A 27,525-nucleotide genomic window follows, 5' to 3' on the forward strand; every position below is an offset into this window, starting at 1 on the left:
CCGGCTGAGGAGATGGTCCTCTCAGCTTACAGCTGCAGTCTGGTGTCGGTCTAGACGCCTTTCATCAAAGGGTCCATGGCTGCCATCGGCCTTGGGCATAAAGCTGTAAGTGATTGTTACAAGAACATCATCATCATCATTTCAGCTATAGGACGTCCACTGCTGAATAAAGGCCTCCCCCAATGATTTCCATATTGCCCGGTTGTTGGCCCAGGAGATGATCGCGTACAGTCGCGGTCTGGTTTCTGTTCAGACGCCCTTCATCAAGGGATCCATGGCTGCTGTCGGCCTTGGGTATAAAGCTGTAAGTGACTGTTACAAGAACATCATCATCATAATCATCATCATATCAACCACAGTACGTCCAATTCTGACCATAGGCGGCCCCCAATGATTTCCATATTGCTCAGTTAATAGCCTGCATCCAGCACCTTCCTGTCACCCTAATGACTTGTGACGGACGTTCCACGCTTCTTTTGCGTGCGTGGCTTTCACTCCAGAAACTTGCTGCCCCGTCGACCGTCAGTTCGTCAGGTATAATATGTGCCCTACCTATTGCCACTTCAGTTAGCTAATTCGTTTGACTATTAATAATTTTATCATAAATCATCAAAGTAACATTTCCTACTAAAGCAGGTTATTTCAAGGAACGCGACATAAATACTCATATCTCTGTGTAGTTACTTACTACAGTGTCTGTTATTATTGATATCTTTTTCTGAAGTACCTATAACTCAGGTAATTGACAAGCAATAAGACGAGCTATATTTTACAAATTGAATAAGTAGGTTATTTGAATTTTGCTCATAATAAGGGAGTTATTTATTTGGAACAACTCCTTCAACATCTACCTACTCATATTTTACCAAATGAATAATTCAAATCTTGTTCCAACAGATCCTGCCCATGTGTCCACCAGAAATAGAAGTGGCTTGCCACAACAGCGGCGAGTCGTCCACCATTTCTGGACCTGCTGACGTCATGAAGGAATTCGTGGCGGATCTGACGAAGAAGGGCATCTTCGCGAAGGAGGTCCCCTGTTCGAACATCGCTTACCATTCCAAGTACATTGCTGGTGCAGGTACGTTGACCAACATTTAGATTTAATACTGACCAAAAACTGACAGTTAATTTTCCCCCGCCACAAACTTGACCTTCAACAAACTGGTTGGGTTTTTATTGGCGGTCAAGCTGTAGGTCCTGGCTACACAGGAGTTGCAGCGGTGGGAACAAGAGGTGGGAATTGTCCTGTACTGACCAAAAAAGCATACTCATAATGTTAATTATGGATACTGTATTATGAACCCTTTAAAAACAGGTTGATTAAGGTGAAGAAGTTTCTTGCGCTGCTTCTTCTCAACACTGCATTGTCCCGAATCAGTGGTAGAGTTAAAGTAATACTGCGACGTGAAATAATTAATCTTTTATTATTCTAATTGTGGTACATATAAGGTGTTATTTTTTATACTGATCATACTTTACCAACGCATCTAATAAAATCATACAAATACAACCCAAGTGTTTTTAAAAAAAAAATCATGCTAGTTTTTGTTTTTACTTTTCCTAACAAAAAAAAGATATTATTTTTACAACCATCCTGTCTTCACTCACTGCCTCTCTCTCTTTCTTTACTCATTTCATTCATACGAGTACGAACAATGGCCGCGCGCGTTCATTCAACGTTCACACACATAAAGGTTAGATTACACTAAACCTACGTTACCAAAAATTATCACTCGTGAGTATGTACGATGTTACGTCATGTTAATAGGTACTACGCGCTGGGAGAAACAAAATCTAGCCATATAAGTAGGTAAATAAGTGTATTTTCATTAGTGTAATAGCGGGGGACTTTTCCAACGAACCGAGGCGAATCATCCGCGTTAAACTAGAAATTTAAAAAAGGATAGAAATTGGAATTCAATATCTACGGTTTCGTAATGCCTACGCAATTTATTTAGAGACGTAATAAAAAATTGATAGGTACATACCTATTACTGCTATTACTACTTCGCTTCGCTTCAGTGGAAATGCACCCTAATATTGAATATGAATAGGTGTTGTAAATAAAACTCACTGATCAATTTTCCTGGTTTTAATTCCTAAATTATGATTTGCCATCACACTTTAGATTCATTGATTTTACTTATTCACACATTTACCTATTTTGAATGTTGTTATTTAAAGTTCCTAGGTTATTATTACACTAATCACAATACATTTTGAACGTCAAGCCTTTGTTGAATGTTCACGTAAACACTGTCTTGCACTGTCTAATCTAGCCACGATCGAATTGAGGTAATGCTTTCGGGCTGCACACTTGCTTGCTGTTCACTAGACACCACGTCGGATGTTGTATTCACAATTCGCGCACTAACTTTTTTACGGAAAAAGTCCCTTTCGCGTAAACAAGCACTCATCTGTCCAAATCACACTGTAGGTATGTACCTAGGTAGACTTCCGCAATATCCATCGATAGAACTCGGTCGCGGTCGTGGCCCTCTGGCAACAACTCCTTGATAAGGCATTCCGTATTTTTACGCAAAAGCCGCCGTCTGCGGCGCTGCGGCATCTGGGTACCGCCAGCACTGTGCCGGTGATTGAAATTGAAATCCAGAACTTCGTCCTCGAAGCGCACGGGATCTCGTCAAGTCAGGATACGGCTGCGCTCCCTGAAGCGCTGCGCGGCTCCAAACAAGCAAGGTGTGAAGGTTTTCGACTCGTCAATGTTTCTCGTCAGCCAGTTAGTGTGCCCGAAACATAATTTCACCTGCGTTTTGTTATTGATCAAGCGCGGCATTGTAATAACTCGCACATACACTGCAATACGTTTGGGCGCATTGGACGGACTGGGACGATTATTTATGTTGTTGCGCTCCCGCATGCCGATCGGCGGCTCGGCGCGCGCTGTGGGCGCGGAGCGACTGGCAGCGATATCAATATGGCCGACTCACGCGGCGCGGCACGTAGCAGCGGTCGTTGCCCTCGGCCGGCTACTACGATAGTGCGTAAACGAATACTCACCGCGCTCAAAGGATGATTTATTTTTTATTTTTTTCGAAATATTCTTTGTCATTTTACTCGAAAACTAGCCTGAATTTTTTTTAAAAACACTTGGGTTGTATTTGTATGATTTTAGTAGATGCGTTGGTAAAGTATGTTCAGTATAAAAAATAACACCTTATATAGTTCAAGTCAATTCATAAATTTTCTCACAATTAGCCTTGTAAAAGCGTTTTTATGCTTATTTGTACAACATAAATTCTACTGCCTACGACGAGATTCAAACCCGCAACTGCGCAAACTACCAAGCTAAGCTGCGTCCAGTAAAAATGAGCACAGATAATAATAATATGGGACATTATCACTCATCAATAGCTCTAACTGAGTGTATAATTGGTCATCTATGATACTCGAGTCCAGTTGAATAGGCATTCGAAATAATCCCTAGGATCCGAGGAAGGGTCCTAATTCGTCCCTTGCTTTGTCTAGTTCGTAAATAACGTCAGCCATTGTTCGAGCTAGACAATCGTTACAACGAGTGTGTCACGATCTTTTGTCTGTATTGCGTATTGTGTACGGTTGTGTAACCCTTGAAACGGTAATTGGTATTGACATTGCGTTAGTAATTAAAATAACAATGTTGTGTGTTAAGATAGTATGTAAGGAGGGCCTGATTTCTATGTAGAGTTATTTTTCAAATAGTTCCTATAGCATGCCAAATTCTACGTAAGTTATTTAGGCGACAGCAGCCTGAAAGCATAGTTTTGCTTGATTGTACGTAATTTAAATTAGCAGCCACGAGAAAAAATAGCACTAAAATGGTTTTCACACCTTTCTCAGAAACCATAATTATTTTGATGATTATATAGCTAACCGGTTTGAAAATCGGCCTCTCTTATCCTGTAGGTTCCGGGGTCGAAACCTCGACTGAAAGTACAAAATGTAATTAATACGTAAACTTAGTTATTACTATTCTGTGTTTATTATTACGCAATTACGCATATTGCCGGTTTTTATGAAAATAAGCCCATTAAGCCGTAACACTATGGAGCGAAATTGCGATTTATGGACATAGCGATTTTTTTCACAATTTCTATTTGAAAAAAATACCTATCGATAGGTTACGTTATTCTGATGAATAAATGCTGCTTAAGTTTTTCTCTAAAACCAATAGTTTGACTGGAAAAAAATATTTTCCATTTTCGTTGTATGGAATGAAACATAAAGTGGTCGATTTCGACTAAGCCTTGACAGATCTTGCTTTGAAACTACTTGAGCCTTGTTCTATGGCTTGTTGACTGTAATCCTACGCTATTAGCGCGCATCCAAAGTTGCCCGTTCACAAGTTATGAGGTTCTGAAAAATTTAAAAAAAGTAAGTAAAAGTGACTTTTTTTTGGAATATCTTTAAAGATTTAACAAAAATATAAAGATTTTATACGTTAATAATGTAAATTAACCTTAAATTACTGCTAAAAACACATTTTAATAAACTTAAAAGAAATTAAATCAGCGATTTTTTTTTCACAATTTCTGTTTAAAAAAAATACATGTCGATAGGGTATGTTATTCTGATGAATAAATATTATGAACGTTTTTCTCTAAAACCAATAGTTTGGCTGGAAAAAAATATTTTCCATTTTCGTTGTATGGAATGAAACATAAAGTGGTCGATTTCGACTAAGCCTTGACAGATTTTGCTTTGAAACTACTTGAGCCTTGTTCTATGGCTTGTTGACTATAATCCTAAACTAACAGCGCGCGCACAAAGTTGCCCGTTCAGAAGTTATGAGGTTCCAAAAAATGAAAAGTAAAGTAAGTAAAATTGACTTTTCTTTAGATAAGACGACAAGAGAAAGGTTAATTACATTACTAAAGTATAAAATTTTCATGTTTTAGTTGAATCTTTAAAGATTTATACCCAAAAAAAGATACTTTTACTTACTTTTTTTTAATTTTTCAGAACCTCATAACTTGTGAACGGGCAACTTTGGATGCGCGCTGATAGCGTAGGATTACAGTCAACAAGCCATAGAACAAGGCTCAAGTAGTTTCAAAGCAAGATCTGTCAAGGCTTAGTCGAAATCGACCACTTTATGTTTCATTCCATACAACGAAAATGGAAAATATTTTTTTCCAGTCAAACCATTGGTTTTAGAGAAAAACTTGTGCAGCATTTATTCATCAGAATAACGTAACCTATCGATAGGTATTTTTTTCAAATAGAAATTGTGAAAAAAATCGCTATGTCCATAAATCGCAATTTCGCTCCATAGTGCGTAAGATCGATATCACCTCGATCGTTACATCTATGGAGTGGTAAGTGTGTACTTTTCTCATAATCTTATTTCCATCAAGGGCCTGCGCTTCTACAATATCTGAGTGAAGTCATCAAAGAGCCGAAGGAACGAAGCGCCAAGTGGGTGTCCACTTCAGTGCCCCAAGAAGAATGGGAAGAGCCTAAAGCCAAGTATTCTTCAGCAGAATACCATACAAACAATTTATTGGTAAGTTCAATTAATTTGACATTAACCCACTAGACGTTAGGTATTGTACTGTATTCAATATTAATTCTACACCCGAAGTAAATTACATTGAAAACGTTATTTCCTAGGCCTGAATTTCATTTAAATTGTATTAAAATCTAAGTCAAGGTAGGGTAAACCAGAGAGTGATTGCCCACTGGTAGTGATTGCCCGCTTTAAGAATAATATTGTCAGGTGCTGACTTTGAATCACTGTAGTTAGATTTGAATTTACTGAGTAGAAGGGTCCGAGATCAATGTACAAGTAGATTTAAAATTTACAATAGGAAACACTAAGAAAATACAGTTATGGCGGATTTTGTCAAGACGGGTGAAAATGTTACTCAAACAGGTAAAGACTTTAACAATTTTACTAAGGAATTACTTTTTAGAGGTAAAATTTTTTTTGCAAGTTATTTAATATTCAACTAATGGTGTATAGTCATGATGAAATTATAAGTGTTTTCTCCATTATCAATGAAAATAACTGATAAAATTTGATTTCTAACGGTCATTATAACGGTGGGTAATCACTGCACGTAAATCTGTATATTTTTAGTTATTGCCCACCATCATTTCAGTTATTGCCATATGTTAATGTATAGTTATTGCCCAGGGCAATTATTATTAGAGTGTTGCCACCATGCAGTAGCAGTGTTTAAGTTGCTCATTGCTAGACTTGTTTTGCAATTTACAGGCATAAATATTGAAACGGCTTTTAATGTTTAATTTTCAGTATGCCAAAGACTCCAAAAGTTCAATATAGCATAGAAAATTTGCAAAAAGCGATCGAAGCTGTACAAGATGTAGATAAATTGTTGAATACATGCTGAAAAATATGGTTTGGCTTGAAAAAAATGATAAAAATTCAAACGCAAATACAAAAAATTACAATCCTACGTTAAATCTACTAGTTAATTGTAAGGAATTAGATACAACTTTAGGGAAGAATAACCAACAGCTAATTGAACATTCTGAGCAACCACTTGAACTGATATCAAAGAAGATAAAAAAATAAATACATATAAAATTCAATTTTTTGCGTCATCTTTGTTTTGAAGTAGATGATTCTGTCTCTACCGATTCTGACTTGTCAACATCAGCTCAAGAAATATTTGATAATATGTTAATAAGGCCAAACGCAATTTATTTTGAAATTTTGAAGACTGTATTACTAGTATTTAAGTTTAATGTTTTGTTTTGTTTTGTTTATTTAAAGCCTATTTTGTCATTTTAAAATTGATTATTTTGTTTTAAGATACTGGGCAATTACTGTGCTTTGATGTGGGCAATTAGTGTAAGTAATGGGCAATGACTGTACTTTTTGGAGGATTTTAAATTTATTTCAATATTTTCTAAGTTACGTAAGTTTTAACTAAAAATTGTTAATATTCTGTTTAACAGTTTATTGAGGTATAAGAAAAAAGTCATAAATGGTCGATAAATTAAAATACTTTCTTTAATTTTTCATCTCAATGTGTTTGCAATCTTAAGTGGGCAATAGCTATACGGTTTACCCTATTTATTTGCATAGAATAGGTTTATTTAAATTACAAACTAATTATCATCTCATTAAAGCACATGATTTTTTAAGAGATTTCCATGAATTTATTTTTTTATAAAATATTTTTTTTAATGTGACAAGGGAAACGATGTGCTATGATACAGTCAGCATGAAATAGTTTGTAACACCTAGTAGCCAAAAAGTTCGTAGTGTGCCTTTGTTACAATTGGAATAAGGTTGTATTGCCCACTTTGGGTACCACAAACAATTTTTTTTGTAAGTGCCATTTTTTATGTAATGCACATTTTTAACCGACTTCAAAAAAGGAGGATAGATGTTCGACTGTATGTATGTTTTTTTTTTTCTATGTATGTTCACCGATTACTCCGTCAATTGTGGACCGATTTTCAAAATTCTTTTTTTGTTCGATAGGGTACACTTCTGAGGTGGTCCCATTGTCACCAAGTCAGGATCTGATGATGGGATCCTAGGGAAATCGAGGGCAACCCTCAAATTTTATAGGCACGTATATCGTATTTCAAACTTTTTCTTAAGTTATTCAAGTATTTGCTCCTGGAAATCATCATCTCATATTGATGAGGTGATGATAGAAGGTACAACTCCTTAATGCTTAGAAGTTGGAGGATAATTCTTTTAATTTTATAGATAACTATAGTTTCTAAATTTATTCAAGTGTTTGCATCAGATAGTCATCATCTCATCATGATGAACTGGTCATGGTAGGTACAACTCCTTAACGCTTAGGAGTGGGAGGATAATTTTTTAAATATTATAGGTACAATAGACCCACAGTTGTATTCTTTCATGTTTTTAAGGTAGGCTGACGGTTTAAGGTCTTGTTAGGTTGCCGATATGGTAACCTGTATTTTGTAGGGAATATTATTTTACACTTGACATGAAGAATATAGTCTCAATGTACTGCCTACCTTCAGTGGTAACATCAAGGTAATAATTAGTTAACTAAAAAGCAAGAAATAAGTTAATTTTTATAAAAAAAATAAAACCGACTCCAAAAAACAAACACTAAAAAGTAGAAAAATAATTACCTACTAATTACTCATTTATTAGGACGAATTAATATTTATGTTATACCATGATTGATACTTTTGGAGTCGGTGCAAGCAAACTTCACACGTTTCATAATCTTGGTACCGACTCCAGAAGTATCAATCATGGTATAACATAAATATTAATTCGTCCTAATAAATAAGTAATTAGTAGGTAATTATTTTTCTACTTTTTAGTGTTTTGCAATTAGAGCTATTGAGGTACTCCAATTGCAAGGCAGTGATTTAGATTAAGACTGTATGACGCTGACTTTACCTACTTTTTATAAGGAGAGGAGATGGCATCACATACAACCCAAATGGCTATTGATATCTATTAACTATCTTAAATCATCGCAGAATCGTAGGCCCTCAGAATCGCTAAAATAAAGTGGCAGTGGGCGGAGCACATAGCTCGTAGAGCTGATGACCGCTGGGGCAGGAAAGTTCTTGAGTGGCGACCACGAGCCGGAAGACGTAGCGTGGGCAGGCCTCCCACTAGGTGGACCGACGATCTGGTGAAGGTCGCGGGAGGTGCCTGGATGCGAGCGGCGCAGGATCGGTCTTCGTGGAAATCCTTGGGGGAGGCCTTTGTCCAGCAGTGGACGTCTTTCGGCTGAAACGAACGAACGAACCATCTTAAAAGATCATTTCTTCCCCAGAACTCAGTGCTCTTCGAAGAAACCTCCAAGTTGATTCCAGCTAACGCGGTCGTGGTAGAGATCGCTCCACACGGTCTTCTTCAAGCCATCTTGAAGAGGTCTCTGAGTGACTGTACCCACATCCCGCTGACCAGACGAGGGAATACCGACCCCGTGAAGTACTTGCTTGAGGCTATTGGGAAGTAAGTAAAGTAAATATTCTGGGTTTACTATTGTGTGGTTTGTAGCAAGGCACTACTCGTAGGTACTTATTTATTTACAGTACGTAAAATAAGAAAATGCTCATCAAGTGATTAGCGTATCGGACTATTACGAGTATGTCAGATCTCGCGGTTTCAATACCTGCACGATGCCAATATTTAAATGCATGAACATAATTTATGTTTTGTATTATTTACAAAAAAAAAGTTTTATATTCGTTGACTCCAGTATTAAGACAAGCGTTTCTTAGTTTGGGACTAGTCCCAACAGCGGTCTAGACAGCGCAGTGAAAAATGGGCAAAATGTATAATTTTTTAATATTTAATTAAAGGACTTTTATCATGGTCAATAAGTTCTGTCAATGGGCTTATTAATTTTCTGATGAATTTCTTATTCTAAACGGCGATATTACTTTTCAGAATATACGTCGCTGGTTACTGCCCCAAGGTGGACGTATTATACCCAACGATTGAATTCCCAGTTTCGACCGAAACGGGCCTCCTTTCACACTTCGTTGGATGGGAACACAGTGAGACTTGGTTCGTAGAATTAATTTTAAAGTTTAATTTAATTGAATTTAAATTTACTTTTGGGGCTTGTCGCGTATTGCGATAAATAACATTTTCAAGTCACTTGTTTATGGTTGAACTTGAACTAATAGAATAGTTAAATATTGGATTATAAAGAATTTACACCGAATAGTCTGGTAAAGCTAATTTACTATCGAATTAATGACGTACAATTTCCAGGCCTGAAGCAAGATACAATGTCAAAGACAGAATGGTGGCCACAAACCGTGTGTTTATAATGTCAATTCATGACGATGACTTCAAGTACTACGGCGGGCACATCAGAGATGGTAAGTTGATTTTCAATTTCATATTTTCATTTCAGGCCTATGGCTGAAATGATGATGATGATGATTTTCATTTCATCAATCGACCGTAATACTATTGAGATTATTACATACATTTGAGCGTTTGTTGTAAATAAAAATGGATGGGGAAAAATGCAGCCGGGTACAACTGTGATTGGAATGAGAATTTTCTAACAAAAATGTGATCAATCGTGAAATAACTTGCGATCTGCAGCGCCATCTCTTACTATAACAAGGAATCACGTATATCATAAACAAACAAGTAGCGGCGTCCCGTTTGAAGTTGAACACTGTGTTTGTATGATTTCCCAATAAATACGTGACCGAGCATTTATCAAGAATTACCTCTGTTGTAATCACGTTGTCATACCAACGTATCAAGAAATTGCTTCACAAATCCATTCCTTTTTAGGTACAATCATATTCCCAGAAGCGGCATACCTCACTCTGGTTTGGGAAACGCTTGCCATGTACCAAGGTGTCGAATATAAAGACATGCCGGTTATTTTCAAGGACATAACCTTCCACGCCGAGGCTAACATTGACGCAGAAAAGCCTTTGCATCTAAACATCCAGATTTATAAGGGCAGTAACAGATTCGAGGTAAAATAGAGATTTATTGCGCATACATTTTCATATAAACACGAACGTACTCGCAAGAACTGATTTATGTTGGGCACAAGGATGAGCAGTTGGCCACTCCTCACGTCGACGTGGTTTATGCATTAGTTTCCGTGGATTTTGCACGCGTTTTTTCTTCTTCGTTTCTGTAAGATAATGTATTCAACATCGAGCAACTTATCTAGCTTTGTTTTGTGATTATTATTTTGTAAATAGAAATGCATACAATTCTGTTTTTTACTTGAGATTATTAAAATTTAAAGGTTGACTATAAATTACTAATTAGTAATCTTAACACATGCATTTGACAAATTAAAAGAGATTTTATTCAATATTTTGTATTCAGGTGATCTTGACTCTATTTGTAGAATTTATTTACCAGAAAAAAGTCGCTTGAATGCAGTACATTTCAACCTCTTTCAAAGTCACAGTTATCAAATTACTCCATCCCTTAAGTAACACCGTGGGGTAATTTTTTACCCCAGGCGCATAAAAATTGACATATCTTTTTTTCTAGCGTAGCTAGTGCAATGTCGTTTTGTGTATTCTCAATCCAAAGTGTGCGCTTTAAGCTCGTAGATGCGGGATGTGAAAAAAAACATCCGTTTGGCTTGTATAGGTAGGTGGGGCAGAAATTTACCCCAGGGTGTTAGTTACGCATACTTTAATTTATCATCACCTAACATGTTATTAATAGGTTTTTACAACATTGAAACAAAATGAGTAAATAATTATATGACGATTAAGTAGCACATTGTCTCTAGAATGCAGAGAGATAATTAGAGCTTGATTTACTTACATGATACTTTTCGAACTTTGAAGACATCCCCTCAGAATCTGTTCTGAGCGTTCATAAATTCGACACAGAAATAGGGCTCAAAAGTGATAATTACGTAGTAATTCAGGGTGTCCGATGTGTTTTGAAAAAAATAATTAGGAATAAAATAAATAAAAAATAGTTTTTTCATAATTTTATAAAAAAATAAGTTTTTTTATTTTGCTTTATTATAAAGCCAGAAATTTTCGTTTTATTTTACTTTGTGTTTAAAATATGCATAAAACATCTATTTAATGTCCGATTAGTGTAAGTTTTTGGTTCCCACAATAACTTTCCAAGATTTTTCTAGAAGACCATTGTAGAGATAGATTGGTTGCCAATGACAAATTATTTGTTTTTTGTTATGATTAAGGTGTTTCTTTACGCTAGATAGACGTTCTTTTAAAGCAATCGTATAATTCAGTGAGTCCATTAATACATTGTAAATCACAAAATTAAATTGATTTTAAACATTTACTTAAAATTTTTCAATTTCCGTTTGGGGTAATTTTTGGCCCCAGGGTGTTCAAAGTGTAACCAAAAATAAGGATGTTACTTAAGGGTTAAAGTGTTAATTATTTTTTTTTGCGATTCATTTTAGGTAAGTTGTGAAGAAACTAAATTCATAACCGGTATCATGGAACCAGTGAACAGTTCGGATATCGTATTCCGTGACTTAGAACAAACGGACGAAATCAAAAACGATGTTCATCTTTCAAAAGAAGATATTTATAAACTACTCCATCTTAGAGGATTTGGTTACAAGTATGTATGCCCTTTTGCCGTAATAACTTTTGCTATCACTGTCCCAAAGGGCTGGTTGTAACATCATTTTTCTTTCAGAGACAAGTTCCAAACACTCGAATCGTCCAACGTAGAAAGAAATGAAGCTAAAATTAAATGGACCAACGATTGGGTTACATATATTGATGCATTAATACAATACAACGCATTTTCAAAGGACTCTGAAGGCTTATCTGTACCTAAGTTTATTAAAAAACTTAGTATTGATCCCAAAAGACATGAAGAAATTACGGAAAAATCAGGATCTGTGCACACTGCGCAAGTTTTCAGTTTTTACGGCATCACAAGGTAAGGGATTTTAAAGATTGTGTATTAAACTATTTGTGTTATAAATAGAAGTAAAATGACTTATTTCATACAGATCTGGCGGAGTTGAACTTGACAGCATTGATTTCAACGACAAACCGATAAAGGAAGAAGTTGCAGATGTTTTAGAAACTCAATCGTTTATCCCACACTTCCTTACTGGAGCTGTAAACGTGAGTACTGCTCTGGATTGGTCTAAAAAAAGTTAAAATAATCCAAAACTAATAAATAGGAGATTGCCAAAAAATTCTAAATATTGTTAATAATGTGTCCTTTCAGATTAATGCTGCTCTCCAAATAAACCTCCAAGTAGTGGGAGAAAACGCTCAAAATAAAGAAATTAAAGTTACTGAGATGCTTAGTGCACCATACACTGAAGTGTCTAATGCAATCAACGGAATGGTTTCTGACATCACATCTTATGATGTGGTGATTAATAAAGTTCAAGGAGAGTCTGTAAAATTGGATGCTTTGGTATCAGACAAGACGTACTTCGCAAAGTCAAACTTGTTTGTGGTTGACAATCTCTTGGTTGATGAAAAGGTAACATTTTGTAAATAGAAATTGATATTTTCAAAGACAATTTTATTTTAAATGATAACAATTGATATTAATCTAGGTCACTTTCTTACAGAAAATGCAACTCATGCATGGAATTCTTCCTAAAGATTCCTTTGTAATGACCTTAGAACACAATACGTCAAAGATTCACCCAGAGTACAAACTGTTCCGAGTGATCACTGCTATGAATGTGCAAAATCACGTATTGATACTACTGAAGAAAAATTATATTGGGACAGAAGAGAATGTAACGTACATTCCTATCGTACACGATAAAAAGTTCTCGTGGGTTCCAAGGATCCGAACTGAATTAGAAAAGACACGAAAGATCGTATTAGTTTCGGAAAGGCAACCTTATTGTGGACTCTTTGGTAATAATTTCATCAATTATGTTTTTTTTCATTTCACTTTTAGTTGTGCTAATTTCAATTTCTATACCACCAGGTCTTGTAAAGAAATTGAAGAAAGATTATGGCAATAAGATTGGTTTGGTGGTTGTCGATGATTATCATGCGCCATCATTCCACCCCGAAAATAGTGTCTACAAGGAACAACTTCAGAAGAATTTAATTTTCAATGTTTTCAAAAAGGTTAGTTGATTTCATCCAAAATCATAATTTGATTTGATGGAAATAAAATTCTGAATGAAATAATTATTATCTTTTAGGGCCAATGGGGAGGCTATTACAACTTGCCAAGTGAGAGGTTGGTCAACATCAAGAATGCAACTCTTGTCAGTGCCATCCCTGGTAATTTGGAGAGTCTGACTTGGGTTGAAGCACCCAAACCTGTAGCCAGCAACTCTTTGGTTCAGGTACTTTATGATCTTTTGTATTTTCACTATTCGGTCAGACCTTGTTTCTTAATAAAAAAAATGTAATTGTTATTTTATTTCTGTAAGGTTCACTATGCAGGAGTGTCAATGAAAGATGTAGTACACGCAGTTGGACAAGAAAAAGGCGACGGTGACCACTTTGGCATGGATTTCAGTGGCCTTAACCAAAAGTAAGTTTATTGCTCGCAAGCTACTCGTATACAGACGACAAATCATCAGGCTTATTATAACATCAAAATCGCATTTAATAAATCCAAATGTGTTAGGCCCAGAACAGACGGTGAAACGCAACTGCAACGAAACTGCAACTGCTAGTTACTTTTGAGTTTCATCTAAGTTTCTGCCATAGCGTCCGTTGAGAGACCACACATGACGCGACCAGTTTGAAACTTTCAGTTTCAGTTTCATTCCTCAGTATCATCAGAAAGTTGCAGTTTCGTTGCAGTTGCGTTTCACCGTCTGTTCTGGGCCTTAGACGTGTTAAAAACATTAACTTGAAATGCAGTTGTTTGTACACATTCTGGATTTTTCAGAGGAGAAAAAGTAATGGGTCTCTTACCTCGCGGTACTCTGTCAAGCACCGTTGAGACTGACTGTAACCTAACATGGCCGGTACCTGAACACTGGACTCTAGAGGATGCTGCTACAGTACCTTTGCCATACGTCCACGCTTATTATTGTTTGGTAAATATAGTTCACTTGCAATCAATTGACAAGCTTTTTCTTACGTTCGATATTTCTTTTTTACTTTTCTTTTGATTTAAATTCCCAAAAAAAAAAAAAAAAATATTATGTCAACCACATAACGTTTCTGCAGTGCGTCCTTTTAAAAACCTTATTTTTTCTTCTCTTTCTTTCCACCTTTATCTAAGTTAGCTTACAGAGTTCTAAAAAACGTAATGCAATGTAGCTTAACCTTACGTTTCAGTGAAAATTATATTGTTGTAATGGTACTTATTAAAAACTATTATTATCCTTAGGCCATCAAAGGAAGATTAATGCGGAATAACACCGTATTCATCAACGGTGGTGCAGGAGCTCTGGGTCAGGCCGTCATATCAATTTGCCTGTCGCTAGGCTGTACTGTCTTCACGGCTGTCTGTGACATGAAAAAGAAGAGGTTCTTGACGAAACTGTTCCCTGAACTTGATGGTAAGAAACATTTTCAGAAGAGCTGAGAAGTCATCATTATCATCAGTAAGGTTCAGAACTTCATTGTCCCCTCCATCAAACGTCACAGCAAGCAGCTTGAGACCATTTGCATCTAACGTCTTAATGCAAAGTCTAAGCCTTAGACATAGTTCCACGAAATTGGAGTTATTCACTCTATCTTCCAGTTCATTCTCACCATCATAATATTTTTCTTACAGAAAGCCACATTGGTAACTCAAGGGACGGAACTGTTCATGAGATGGTTACTCTCAAGACTAATGGTAAATGCTGCGATTACGTCATCAACACAGCTACAGGATCCTTGCGTGAGGTAAAGTGAAACCTTAATGATCACTCTTATTGCCGATTATTGAGAAAATTTAACAACATCAAATAATATTTTGGTTGATTTCAGAGCGCAATGAAATGTGCCGGGCTTTCATCCAAGTTTATGGACCTCAGTGACCTCGACATGAAGAACAATGAACACTTCTGCATGTTCTTCTTGCTAAAGGAGAGAAATTATGTTGCTTCTAACCTCTCTAACATATTCAAGCCCGAAAATGAGATGGAGAAAAAGGTAAGGCTACATGATTTGGAATTTTTAATTGCTGAAAGATTTTAGGTTATTTACAATGCTATGTAATCAATATTATCTTCTTATAGAGACTACAACTGCTAATAAGTGAAGGAATCAGAAAAGGCATCGTGAAACCACTGAGTCGTGTGGTGTACTCGCCCAATGACGTTACTAGGGCTTTCAGACTCGTATCGTCCTTCAAGCAACGGGGACGTGTGCTGATCAAACTAAGGGACTCTGACACTGCTGCTCAAGGAATAAGTGTGATACCTAGGTATGTAAAGCATATTGATTGGTACCTGCCTAATTTATTATTTGAATTTACAAGCTGTTGTTAATGGCTGCAAAGGTTGATCACATAGACATGACTATTTTACGTGGTTATCATTGTCGATTTTCATTACACATGGAGAGATTTTCAATTAAATTGATTGAAAACAGTCAGGCTTCAAATAAAGTAAATAATATTATTTCAGAATGGAATACTCATCCAATGGGACTCAAGTTGTAATTTGCGATGATCAAGGCCTAGGCATTGAGCTGATCGATCATTTGGTAAGACGTGGAGCTAGAAAGTTTATGGTCAACGTGACGGCTAATGCAATCGGAGGATACTTCAACACTAAGCTTATGTGAGTAGAGTTCAATTTCCCTTGAACAAATTTTTTTTAGCATCAGTGATAAGACTCAATGCAAAATTCCTTGCCTTGTCCTTTGCTTATCTTTCTAGAACTTGATCAGTTTTCTTTCTTTATTTCATTTCTTCCACTACAGAGAGATAAATAATTAGATTCTGATGTCACAAGACTAATGAATATCAAGATTCGAGACAAACTGAATACAATCTTTTACTGTGTCATTATTCTTTTCTTCTTTTTATTCTTGAATTTTTGATCCAGGTCTTGGAAGAAACTTGGCGTGACCTTGCAAATTCTGAACGATAACATCAGCACAGAGAAAAGCTGCATGAACTTGCTCACTCAAGGATCTAATTTAGGTCCAGTGCAAGGCATCTTCATCGTCCAGAACAGAAACGATGATGGAAACGAGAGCTTCGAGCCAGAAGATGTTGCGAGGAAGTTTAATGAGACCGCTATGGTGGTTGCGCATTTGGATCTGATGACGCGTAATCTTTGTCCACAACTCAAGTAAGTAGCAGCAGTAGCTAGTGTTAGAACATTACACAAACAGTACTGGTTTGTTTAAATGGGATGATTTTTGTAAGTGCGGTTAGCCAAATCTGAAATTGTACGTTGGTAACTGTGTAAAAAGCTTTAATTTACAATAATTGTGGTATCAAAAAAACGCATATATTATTATTTCCATTTTATAGAAGAATTTGGCTGGATTTTTAGTACTTAATCTGCTGTTGTCGTAGTTTATGATACTGTATATTACATTACTGTGTTAAATATTCTTGAATTATATTATATTCTAAGTAAACTGTTATTGTTTGAAGGCACTTTGTGGTCCTAACTCGCTCGGCTGACAAGGTTACAGACGAATACGCTAATTCCGTTTCTGAGAAAATATGCCAAAATAGAAACGACGTTGGGTTGCCTGGCCTTGTGCTGCGAGTCGGAGAATTGGATGAGGTAAGTCTTAATATCACACGTGGGAATAATACTATAGATATACTAATTAAGGACAATTGAAAGCACATTAGATCGCTTTGTTGTACAATCGATCTAATTACAACTTTTTCTCCTAGACATATCCTCACTGGTTCCGTTTGCAATCGATCCAATATAATAATAATATGTATAAGATGCTACATTGTGTAGCTTAATGTGCTGTCGACCATGCATGTGTGAATGTGACTATGAAGTTACAGTCTTTAGATTTTCTTGGAATAAGAGCCTAGCTTTCAGTCATTGATGATAAGTTTTAGAATATTTAGACAAAGGCTATCAAACAAAGAGTGTATTCTAAATATTGTGTGCTTGTGTCTTTTTCGTACCATAGAGGTACCTCAGGTACTTTAAGAAGTCAGTATAATTGATTCGTCTTGTGGTGAAACAAGTAACAAAGATAACTAAAACTAACTCGTATCTCACTAACAATAAGTATCGTATTTCCAGTTCAATAAAAACTCCACCTATACCGAAGGAAAATCTCAAATGATATCATATTCAGCACTCTTCAGTGCGCTCGAGTCCAGCTTGAAACTCAATTATAAAAATGTTCGAGCGTTTAATCTTGGGAAACGAGCTGACTCCGACTTTGTGAAGAAAATTGAAAAAATACTAGGTGAGTTCACTACCTTCAGTTTGTTTTAGAAAGTGGGCTGAAGCTGAAAGTTAAATAAATAATCTAGCACAGTTATGAAGAAAGATCACTAAAAAATACGAATGTCTTTAAGCATACAATTTCAAATAAAGTAATTTTGCATTTAACTTCCAAGGATCGTTAACCAAATAAAAGTGTTCGATTGAACGATGTTTTTGCCAAACTTCAATATTCATTAACACAATATTATCCTAATTTTTTTTACAGGAATCCAAAGCCTATACAATCTTTCCGAAAACTTAACTTTAGCAAAATTAAGCTTGAATGAGATGAACAAAATGGAAATTATTGCTGCCATTAAAGATACTTACAAAGTCAGCTACTCCATGGATAAAATAAACAACCTCACTATTGGAACGTAAGTATATCTACCTATTTAATTTATAAGTAGGTACAAAGCATCCCAGATGTTATTAGTTTTATATTGGGCTCTTTAAAGCTCTATACATTGAACTCGACTTTAAAATTGTCCCAATAATATATAATTATTGCGCGTAGGCTACATTAGACACGTTTAAGCCCAAAGTATATTTTATACCTATTTTCTTTTCCAAAAAAGTATTGGTGCCAATATTAATAGTAGCATAATCAACGCTACGAAATATTACGACAGTGTGTATTAATCAACAAAGCTAAAAGATCCAGAATTTGCGTTTTTCAAAGAAGCTTCAGTTAAATACCTCAAATTTAACTAATAAAACTATTATTTTTATAATCTCTACAATTTAGTAGAGCAAAATGTGCCCTAATTTTTAGGAACTATAAACAGCACTTTAGCAAACTTCCCAATTAGCTCTAGGTTCCGTAATTATCTTCGCCGAAATTTAGGTTACCCTCATAAGCAGGCTGCGGTGTATTTAGTGGCCCAAACTCCCCTGGGGAAAATAATAAAACTTTTTCCCGTACGGAAGATGTAACTGGCACAAAAACTTATATTGCGGTGACGTTAGATTGCGGGTACACTGGGTAGACATTATACGCTCCCTATTACAGCAAAAGAAACATATATAAACTTGTGGTTGAACACAAAGGTAACCCTTGGGAAAGACAAATTTTGGGCTAAATCTAACATATTTGGCTGCTGTTACTTGCTAGAAAAAGTGGGACACAATATCATGTAAAATCTTTTTTAGTTAGTAAAGTTAAAGTGGGGGAGGCCTATGTTCAGTGGACGTCCTATAGCTGAAATGATGATGAAGAAAGCCAAAGTTATAGTTGTACACCTGGGTAAGTGGTACATGTTAAGCCCACAGGATGTAAAACATTTATCGCCATTTACAACAGATGCATGACTGAAGCTAACTGTAAAAAACAATAACGATTACAATAGATTGGGAAACGCGCGTCAATGGTGCCTAAAAAAAACGTGGCGTACAAAACATTACTTGCGTTTGTTAGTGCAAAATAATTTTATATTTTCAGCCTGAAAAACCTAAGTGAGTGTTTGAGTACACAGCACACTGACTTCGACAGTGGCTTAGGAGCGTTCTTCACCTTCATCGATGATGATGAATGCTTGGCCACTGAGCCCATGGTTCCTATGCCTACAATACTGAACGATTCAATCGAGGTGAGATCATGAAATAATGTATGTTTTCAAACATTGCCCCACCAGCCCCAAGAAAAGTAGAATGACCTTAAATTTCACAGTGGGGCAGTTTTTATTAGCTACAAATTTTGTGGCTTCTGCAATTCTCAGCAGTAAGGGTATTTTTGGCCCTAACCTTTTTATTATTTTTAAAATAATAAAAAGGTTAGGGTCAGTTTCACCACTTGTTGATAAAGCTTAGAAGGAACTTATCTCTTAGATAAGTAACCTTCAACTTTATTCGGCGTTAATGACAGACTCATGCCCGTTTTTACCATCAATCCCTAATTTTTAAGTAGGTAACCCCAATGAAAACAAAATTCGTGTTACGTGTTTCTATAGTCATTTAAACATTAGGGATTGATGGGGAAAAAGGGCATCAGATAACTATCTCAAGCCCGCCCATAATCTTACATTAAAATAGCTATGTTCATAATTTTAACACTCTTCTCTCATCTTCCAAACAGCGAGAAGAGGAACTGGACTTCCAAGCAGCGTACCTGATGCTCATCCCAGGCTTTGAAGGCCACTATCGAGTGTTCAATCACGTCTCCGAGAGGCTGAAACTTCAAGCCATGACCTTCCAGCTCGGACCCGATCTAGCAAATGAGACCATCGCGCAAATGGCCAGCCATGTCTTGAAGGTATTGTATGACAGTTTGAACTTAGTTTTTGGTTCAAGGAGATTATTTAAAATCAGACTTTAAAAACAAAGGCTGGCCTATTCCTAGGTCATAGTTCATACTTGTATTAATGTGATTGGTTCTCGATATTGTCTGATTTATTTAAACGACGCACAGCGTTCAAAGTTGCACAGCGTGCTATGGAGAGGGCTATGCTCGGTGTTTCTTTACGAGATCGAATCAGAAATGATAAACGAACTAAAGTCGCTGACATAGCAAACTGAAGTGGCAATGGGTAGGGCAAATAGTACGCAGAACTGACGGCCGGTGGGGCAGCAAGATTCTGGAATGGAGGCCGCGTACCGGAAAACGCAGCGTAAAACGTCCACCCACAAGGTGGACCGACGACCTGATACAGGTAGCAGGAAGGCGCTGGATGTAGACCGCTACCAACCGTGCGATGTGGAAGTCATTGGGGGAGGCCTATGTTCATCAGTGGACGTCCTAAGGCTGAAATGATGATGATGATGATGATTTAAACGACTAATTCTGGTGGAGGTCGTGGCAAGCACATTATTATGGATGGATGCAGGCAGCGTAAGACTGGTCGTTGTGGAAATCCATGGGAGAGGCCTTTGTCCAGCACTGGGTAAAACGATCGTCTGAAATGGGAATTCATCATCATCATCATTTCAGCCATAGGACGTCCACTGCTGAACATAGGCCTCCCCCAATGCTTTCCATGGCAAATGGGAATTATAGAGACACATTAATTCTAATAGACGATCGTTACAGACTGCATTTATTCAATAGGAATTATCTTCTGTGAATGTTTTAACATTATTCGTAGTAGTAAAGACAAAGGACTAATTCAAGCCGTAGTTTTTACAAAATTGTCAAGCTTAATTCAGAATTAAATAAATCTTAAAGACATCTTACTAAGACGCGCCTATTCTGTGGCGTTTCTTTAATGAAAATTTAAACAGATTTCATTGTTCCAACAAACAATAGAAACAGAAAGAGGCGCTACATTGAGACGTTCTAATTCTGTTAATCTTTTAATTTAAAAGTTTAACTGCCTACTGTGAGTTGCTAAGCCTCGTAATATTTACGTTGTGTATCAGTTATTTATTCTTCTCAGTTGCCCGTCTGATTGTTTTCACTTCTGCAAACAAAACTCGGAACGGTCCCAAGTTTCTTTGTTTGTAATTAATTTCTACGGCTTCGTCACAGTGAAGGCCCCGACAATACATATAAAGGGTAGTCCTCATGTTTTTGCTACAACAATAAAGGCAAAAGACGCAAAACATAAAACTTTAATAATTCCAAGAAACAACTTCTAATAACTCAATCAACTCAAATTCTAATAACTCAATCAACTAAAACGTCTAATAATTGGTGAAAATAAATAAGTAAATAAAATAAAACACTTCAATCTAGTCCTGAATTAAATATAGAGTTGGTTTCCAATTAGCTGATTATTAGTAGTTTTAGGCTGGGTTGTACCATCTTACTTTAATTTTAACAAACGTCAAAAGTCTGTCAAACTTCATACAAAAACACCGGTTATTGTTATAGTTCCAGTTAATATAAGGCGGTGCAACTAAGCTTTATTATAATCATAAACACCTATAAGTCAATTTATTGATTTAACAGAATTGTGACGTCATAGCTCGGAATTGCTAAATAAGTATGTGATTTGTGAGTTTTGACAGATCATGAAAAGTATGTCAATAGACGGTGGTGTAAATGACCCAATTACTAAATTTCAATTTATCAAACCCTTTCAATTTTCGCGGTATGAGCCAAGCTATCAACAGGCTTCCTTATTTCACCGAAATGTTCGCCAAGTGAATGCCCTTTTGACGGACTTAACGCAAAATATTGGAACTCTTTGATAGAATTGCTTATTAGTCCGCGACAGTAAACTTTGGCAATTTTGAAAACCAATATGGTCGGCTAACATTGACACTGAACTTTCTGTGGCCCTAGTAATGTTGGTAAAACTTTAATTGATTGATTGCAAAGTGAAATAACGTTGTGTTCATTTCATGATATTGATATACTTGGATTAGCATTGATTTTTCGATGTCAGACATCGTCACATCAGACTATACATTTTTGTTAAAAAATCACCCCTTGTACAAGTATCCCACAGTACTTAACTTGACGTGCCGGCGTCTGTGCATACAAGAATTAATTTCCGTAATTTAAGCAAAATAACTCGTTGAGTAGGGACTTATCGCAATCCAAATTGAATACCTGATAAGGCACAAATAGGCTTGCACTAAATCAAGAGAATAAAGAGAATTTTGCTTGGGTATTGATTAAAATACAAATCAAAACCTACCGTATACGTTTTCTTTGTTTACAGTCCGTGAGAGCGAGGTTCGAGCTAAAATCAAAGTTCTACCTTTTGGGGTATTCGTTTGGAGTAAACGTTGCTCTTGAAGTTGCCGCTTTGATGGAGAAAGAAGGTTGGTTTCATTTAGTTAAAATATTTCTCGTATGAACATGAGATCAACGCGGGGGATAATTACTTTTTGAATAAATAAGATTACGTCAAATTTTAAACCAATTCAATATCTCGCAAACCACACTGACCAACGCAATCTACTTTTACCGTTAAATTTTATTGGACCATTGCACTCCTCATAAAATAATATGGCCGAAATATAATTATTATGAAGCTCAGATTTTATTTCCATTTTTTAAATTACGGACCGTTGAGTTCAATTATGAAAATTCGGAATTCATTTATCTCGTTTGAAAAAGTGTATTCAAAATTGAACTTTGTTTTCAGGGCACGTAGGCAAAGTTTTCTGTCTGGACAGCAGCCCAGACGCGCTGCGAGTGCATCTCGACTCCTACATTGGAAACCTATCAGACAACCGACTACAGAACGCAATCGTCGAACACTTATACCGATTTATGTCAGGAAACGACAACGAAGAATTTAAGAAGGAACTGGAAAAACTTGAGGACTGGACAGCGAAGAAGGAAGCGTGCGTGCAGAAGCTAAAGGGGCTTGTGAAGTACTCTCACCAGTACCAGAAACTAGTGCTTGAAGCAGCGTACAAAAGGATCAAGATGGCAAGAGAATATCAGCCGACCATGAAACTGGACTCGGAGATAATTCTCATCAAAGGCATACCTCATCCTAACGCTCAACAACTCCCAGAAGACTACAATCTATCAAAGTACACAAACCAACCAGTCATCGTGTACAACATCGAATCTGACCACGCCCTAGCTCCCAATGACAGTAGAGTACCCAACATCATCAATAGAATGCTAGAGCCAGAAGTGGTAGAATATTTCAACAAGAAGAACCTATGCCATGTGTACTTCTCTGATAAATTCAAGATGCTGTAAACTAGTAAATTAATGTCACTTAGCTTTAATAAACGGCCACTAATTTATGTTAGGTTTAGTTTTAGTTATTAAAGTTTGTGAGTTTCAAAACTGACTTAATTTTTTACCCTTCTATATTTCCAGATAAAAGAATATCTTTATTATCATTTTCATGATTCGTTTTTCAAAATGAGCAACAATATCACTTCTGTGGATGGAATTTACTTTCGAATATCGATCACTTTAAATATGAATTTGCATCACTCAACGGCGCGGCGCAGTCGCTACAACTTCACTCGTAAAATTATAATGATAATGCACGAAAATCAAGATTGATATCCAAACTCAATAAATTCTCATGTTAATATTGTTTGATTGCGAAATATATTTCATTTTGGAGAGTGAAAATTTAATATTGTATTGACGTGCTGTCAGACTCAGAGGAAAATTCGAGTTCGATAGTATTTGAGTAAACAAATTACGCATTAAGCTTGTTTTTGTAAATCATCGAATATCCAGTTGAGTAATGTTATTAATCTTTATTTTATAGATAGGGCGTACAATATACATAACGACACCTGAACTATGGGCGCATGATAATATTGAATCTACAATCCTAAACTGGAGCTGAGGCTAATGGCCGTTTTCACCATCAATCCCTAATGCTTATGTGACTCCTATGAAAACAAAATTCCTGTTATGTGTTACCATAGATAGGGATCACTTAAAAATTGGGGATAAATGGTGAAAACGGGCATAAAACGACTTGATGATGAAGAGCGAAGCTAGAAACTTAAGTGGTAGTTATTTGAGTTGGCATCAATTTTCAGGTGCGCCTACAAGCTCAAAGAGAATTCAGATACAATAACTCTTACCTACATAATATTAAGACCCCGAACGCGTACCTACCTACATTTTTTGTATAAAAAAGAAACAAAAAGTGACAAATGATATTTTAACCAAAGTTCAAAGAGAATATTAATCAAATTATTGAGTTCAGATTTCAACTTCTGAAACGCCAAATTGGGAAACGAAACAAAATAAACGAATTAATAAAACAAAAAATAAATAAAACCTCGATGCTTTCGCAGTTCACTTTATCTATTCAATATTTCAATATAGGTCATTTAATTACATGTTTTGTGTTTTACAAAGGAGCGAAAAAGGCATAGAAGCTTACCGAAATTCTATGGTTAAAATCAAATGACGTCCAATGTCTAAGTAGCTCAGTTGGAAGAGCAGTCGCCCGGCAAGTGAAGCGGTCGTGGGTTCGATTCCCGCCTTAGGCAGTTAGATTTTTTCAAATTGTTTACTTAAAAGACGTCCACTGTTGGACAAAGGCCTCCCCCAAGGATTTCCACCACAACCGGCCCTGTGCATCCAGGTACTTTCACCAGATCGACGGTCCACCTAGTGGGAGGCCTGCCCACACTTACGTCTTCCGGTCCGTGGTCACTCGAGAACTTTCTGCCCCAACGACCATCATCTCTACGAGCTATGTGCCCTGCTCACTGCCAATTGAGTTTAGCAATTCTGCTGGCTATGTCGGTCACTTTGGTTTTCTGTAAAAAGCTTCTGTGCTTTATTTGTTGCACAGTTATTTAATAATAGACACCTGCTATGACTGATTTTGATTAAACAGAATACAGGTGCTTTTTTATTTTTTACCAAAATATTAATTTACACGGAAGTATCTGCATAAATAAAAAATGAGAAGGATGGACTTTCAAGGTAAGGTAATGTTTAATGGTAAACATTATTTTAGCATAAATACAAAATTAAAAAAAGATTTTGGTTTACATATTTTATCATAATTAGAATATTTACAATGCCGACATAATTTTCAATTTTGATGAAATTTATAATTTTAATTAGGCGTAAAAGTAGAGCAAGTTAATTTATATAATTATGATGATTCTTCGAACCACTCTGCCTTTATTTTCTTTCTAATCGTTACAACTTTTTTTTTCTAAATTAGGAATTTGGAATTATTTAATTCTAAAAAGAAAACATTTTTCAGAATGAAAATAATGACATTGTACGGATGTGCAACAGTTTGAAAAGCATGAATCCGTGCAAACAAAACCACAGTCAAAGGCTCTCACAAAACAAACTCCGGCCAGTATTTTCCGATCCACACTTTGCTCTAAATCAGAGGTGGGCCCGTATTTGTGCGCGAACCATTTGCCTAATCCAGTGACGGACGGCGCACTTCACATTTTACTCGCGGAATTTAAATAACGCTGAAATAAGGGCCCAGTCGGTCTGAACGGTTGGTCGTGCTGTTCTAGATTTTATTGATTGCTCAAATGTTTCTAAATACGTATCGGAAAGCACAGCTTAGGACGTCCACCCACAAGGTGGACTGACGAGGCGCTGGATGCAGGCCTACCAACCGGCCAATATGAAAATCTATTAGTCTATGTTCTGCAGTGGACGTTCTATGGCTTGAAATGATGATGATGAGATACTCACCCCCATACTTCTACGAGTATGTTTAACCCATATTAAGTAGGCACTAAGTTAAAAGTGATGCATAATAAGAAACAATCATTCCAAAGCAGTGTTAACATGCGTGTGTAACTTTTTATAAGTAGAGCTTCTTCGTAATCAGTTACATTATAAGCTTTTTCGCTCTAGATTTGAATATATGCGAGTAAGTTACTTCCAAAAAAATTTTGGGCCCTTAATTTGTTTTATTATTAAAAAAGACTACACACTACCCATTGATAAAATCTGTGGAGTCTGAAAGTAGAGTCTGTTAAACTTATTTATTTATTCTTTAGTATATTTAGTCGTACCCTAAAATTTTTATTTTCTTATTTATAATTTTATTACATCTTTAAACAAACTTTAACGATGTAGTACCAAAAAGACACTCTCAATAGGCAGGACCTAGTTATTTATCTCAGTAAAATGCTCAATAAAATTAACTCTACAAGTTTATGAAATACAGACATACTTTAATATTATCGTCGATGACTATCTATTATTAACTGCCGGCAATTCTCGTAGACAGTTTCAAATTTCTACAACTGTAAGCACAGGAACTGACAAGTTCAGACTTCTATTATAAATGTACATTGAGCTACGAAACTATTAATAAATGCGTATTTTAGGTAATATAAGAATAGAACGTTTATCACACCTATTCGTTTCGTGATAGGTAGGTATATTAGTTTTAATTCGAGGCGGGCAGTAGGAAACCTTCAATTTTCACTATGACCGTGAAAAGTTGACAGTCGAATTCAAGTTTTAATTAGGGCTGATTTTTCAAAAGTCAGATATCTTTTAACTGAGGAATAAACTTGTAATTTTGACATATTTCTCATACTAAAACTGTCAATGTGCCTAACTTATTTTTCAGTTAAAAGTTATCTGACGATAGAAAATTCAGCCCTTAATTAACTTTTTAAACACATCATAGACTAAAATTCAGATGGAAAACGTTAAGCGTTAGGTATGTCATTAACGTTTATCATCACCGATTAGGTTAATTTCATTCACGATCATAATTATAAATGCAGTTTTCAAAAGCGCCTTCTTCTTGAAAAATAGCACGTCAATCGCCACCACTATTCTTCACTACGTTCCCCAGCTATTCCTTCCCATAGCAAAAACACGAGCAAAAATAGCGAATTATTTCTACAGCTAATTTGTTCGAAGCTCCTTGTTCGCTCGCTACAAAATGTACTATGGCCGAGACAAATTGACAGTGGAAGTCTGCCGCGACAGCCCTCCCGGGCGACTGATTATTGCATTTCAATATTCAATGCACTGGGGACTTGGAATTGAAAAGTTCCGATTTCCTGAATTAGTCTGTGTAGACTTGTGAATTCGAAAATTGGCTTGCTAATAGCTACTATACAGTTTGGGTATAATTGGAGATGGAGTTATTAGATTTGGGGGCTGTATTAATAGCGTAGTGCTTTATAGTCTTGTGCACGGTACGTCTTACATTTTGAGTTTGTATTTATGGTAATCTCGGTGTTCTTTAAGATTTTCTACACAAAACCTTTATTTCTAGTAGATAATAGAGCACCCATGATTCCAGGTATAAAAATAAATTCAGGTGTGTTCTTAGCGGCAACTACAATAAAAAAAAATCCCTAATTAAGTTCTGTTGTTAATTAAGCTTTGGTCGTAAAAATACCTGTT

The 27,525-nt window shown here is 36.2% G+C and overlaps 1 protein-coding gene and 1 long non-coding RNA gene across 2 annotated transcripts in view; one reads left to right on the forward strand and one right to left on the reverse strand.

Annotated features, from left to right (window-relative positions):
• The window catches only part of LOC135077970 (fatty acid synthase-like), a 46,840-nt gene extending 23,362 nt beyond the window's left edge, over positions 1-23,478 (forward strand). Inside the window, exons 13-40 of the mRNA XM_063972509.1 lie at positions 898-1,081; positions 5,361-5,509; positions 8,760-8,941; positions 9,380-9,499; positions 9,710-9,819; positions 10,250-10,440; positions 11,877-12,040; positions 12,119-12,367; positions 12,441-12,558; positions 12,665-12,928; positions 13,020-13,317; positions 13,391-13,536; positions 13,614-13,760; positions 13,848-13,951; positions 14,315-14,465; positions 14,762-14,933; positions 15,152-15,264; positions 15,349-15,513; positions 15,600-15,787; positions 15,990-16,145; positions 16,413-16,661; positions 16,973-17,108; positions 17,595-17,763; positions 18,010-18,160; positions 19,225-19,372; positions 19,858-20,034; positions 22,388-22,490; positions 22,817-23,478. Of these exons, the coding sequence (XP_063828579.1) occupies positions 898-1,081; positions 5,361-5,509; positions 8,760-8,941; positions 9,380-9,499; positions 9,710-9,819; positions 10,250-10,440; positions 11,877-12,040; positions 12,119-12,367; positions 12,441-12,558; positions 12,665-12,928; positions 13,020-13,317; positions 13,391-13,536; positions 13,614-13,760; positions 13,848-13,951; positions 14,315-14,465; positions 14,762-14,933; positions 15,152-15,264; positions 15,349-15,513; positions 15,600-15,787; positions 15,990-16,145; positions 16,413-16,661; positions 16,973-17,108; positions 17,595-17,763; positions 18,010-18,160; positions 19,225-19,372; positions 19,858-20,034; positions 22,388-22,490; positions 22,817-23,388 (5,076 nt within the window). The 3' untranslated portion in view covers positions 23,389-23,478. The remainder of the gene's footprint in view (positions 1-897; positions 1,082-5,360; positions 5,510-8,759; positions 8,942-9,379; positions 9,500-9,709; positions 9,820-10,249; positions 10,441-11,876; positions 12,041-12,118; positions 12,368-12,440; positions 12,559-12,664; positions 12,929-13,019; positions 13,318-13,390; positions 13,537-13,613; positions 13,761-13,847; positions 13,952-14,314; positions 14,466-14,761; positions 14,934-15,151; positions 15,265-15,348; positions 15,514-15,599; positions 15,788-15,989; positions 16,146-16,412; positions 16,662-16,972; positions 17,109-17,594; positions 17,764-18,009; positions 18,161-19,224; positions 19,373-19,857; positions 20,035-22,387; positions 22,491-22,816) is intronic.
• The window catches only part of LOC135077973 (uncharacterized), a 547,422-nt gene that overhangs the window by 250,577 nt on the left and 269,320 nt on the right, over positions 1-27,525 (reverse strand). The gene's annotated exons all lie outside the window — the stretch shown is intronic.

The sequence above is a fragment of the Ostrinia nubilalis genome, chromosome 14 (assembly GCF_963855985.1).
Source record: "Ostrinia nubilalis chromosome 14, ilOstNubi1.1, whole genome shotgun sequence".
NCBI classification, from domain to species: Eukaryota; Metazoa; Arthropoda; class Insecta; order Lepidoptera; family Crambidae; genus Ostrinia; species Ostrinia nubilalis.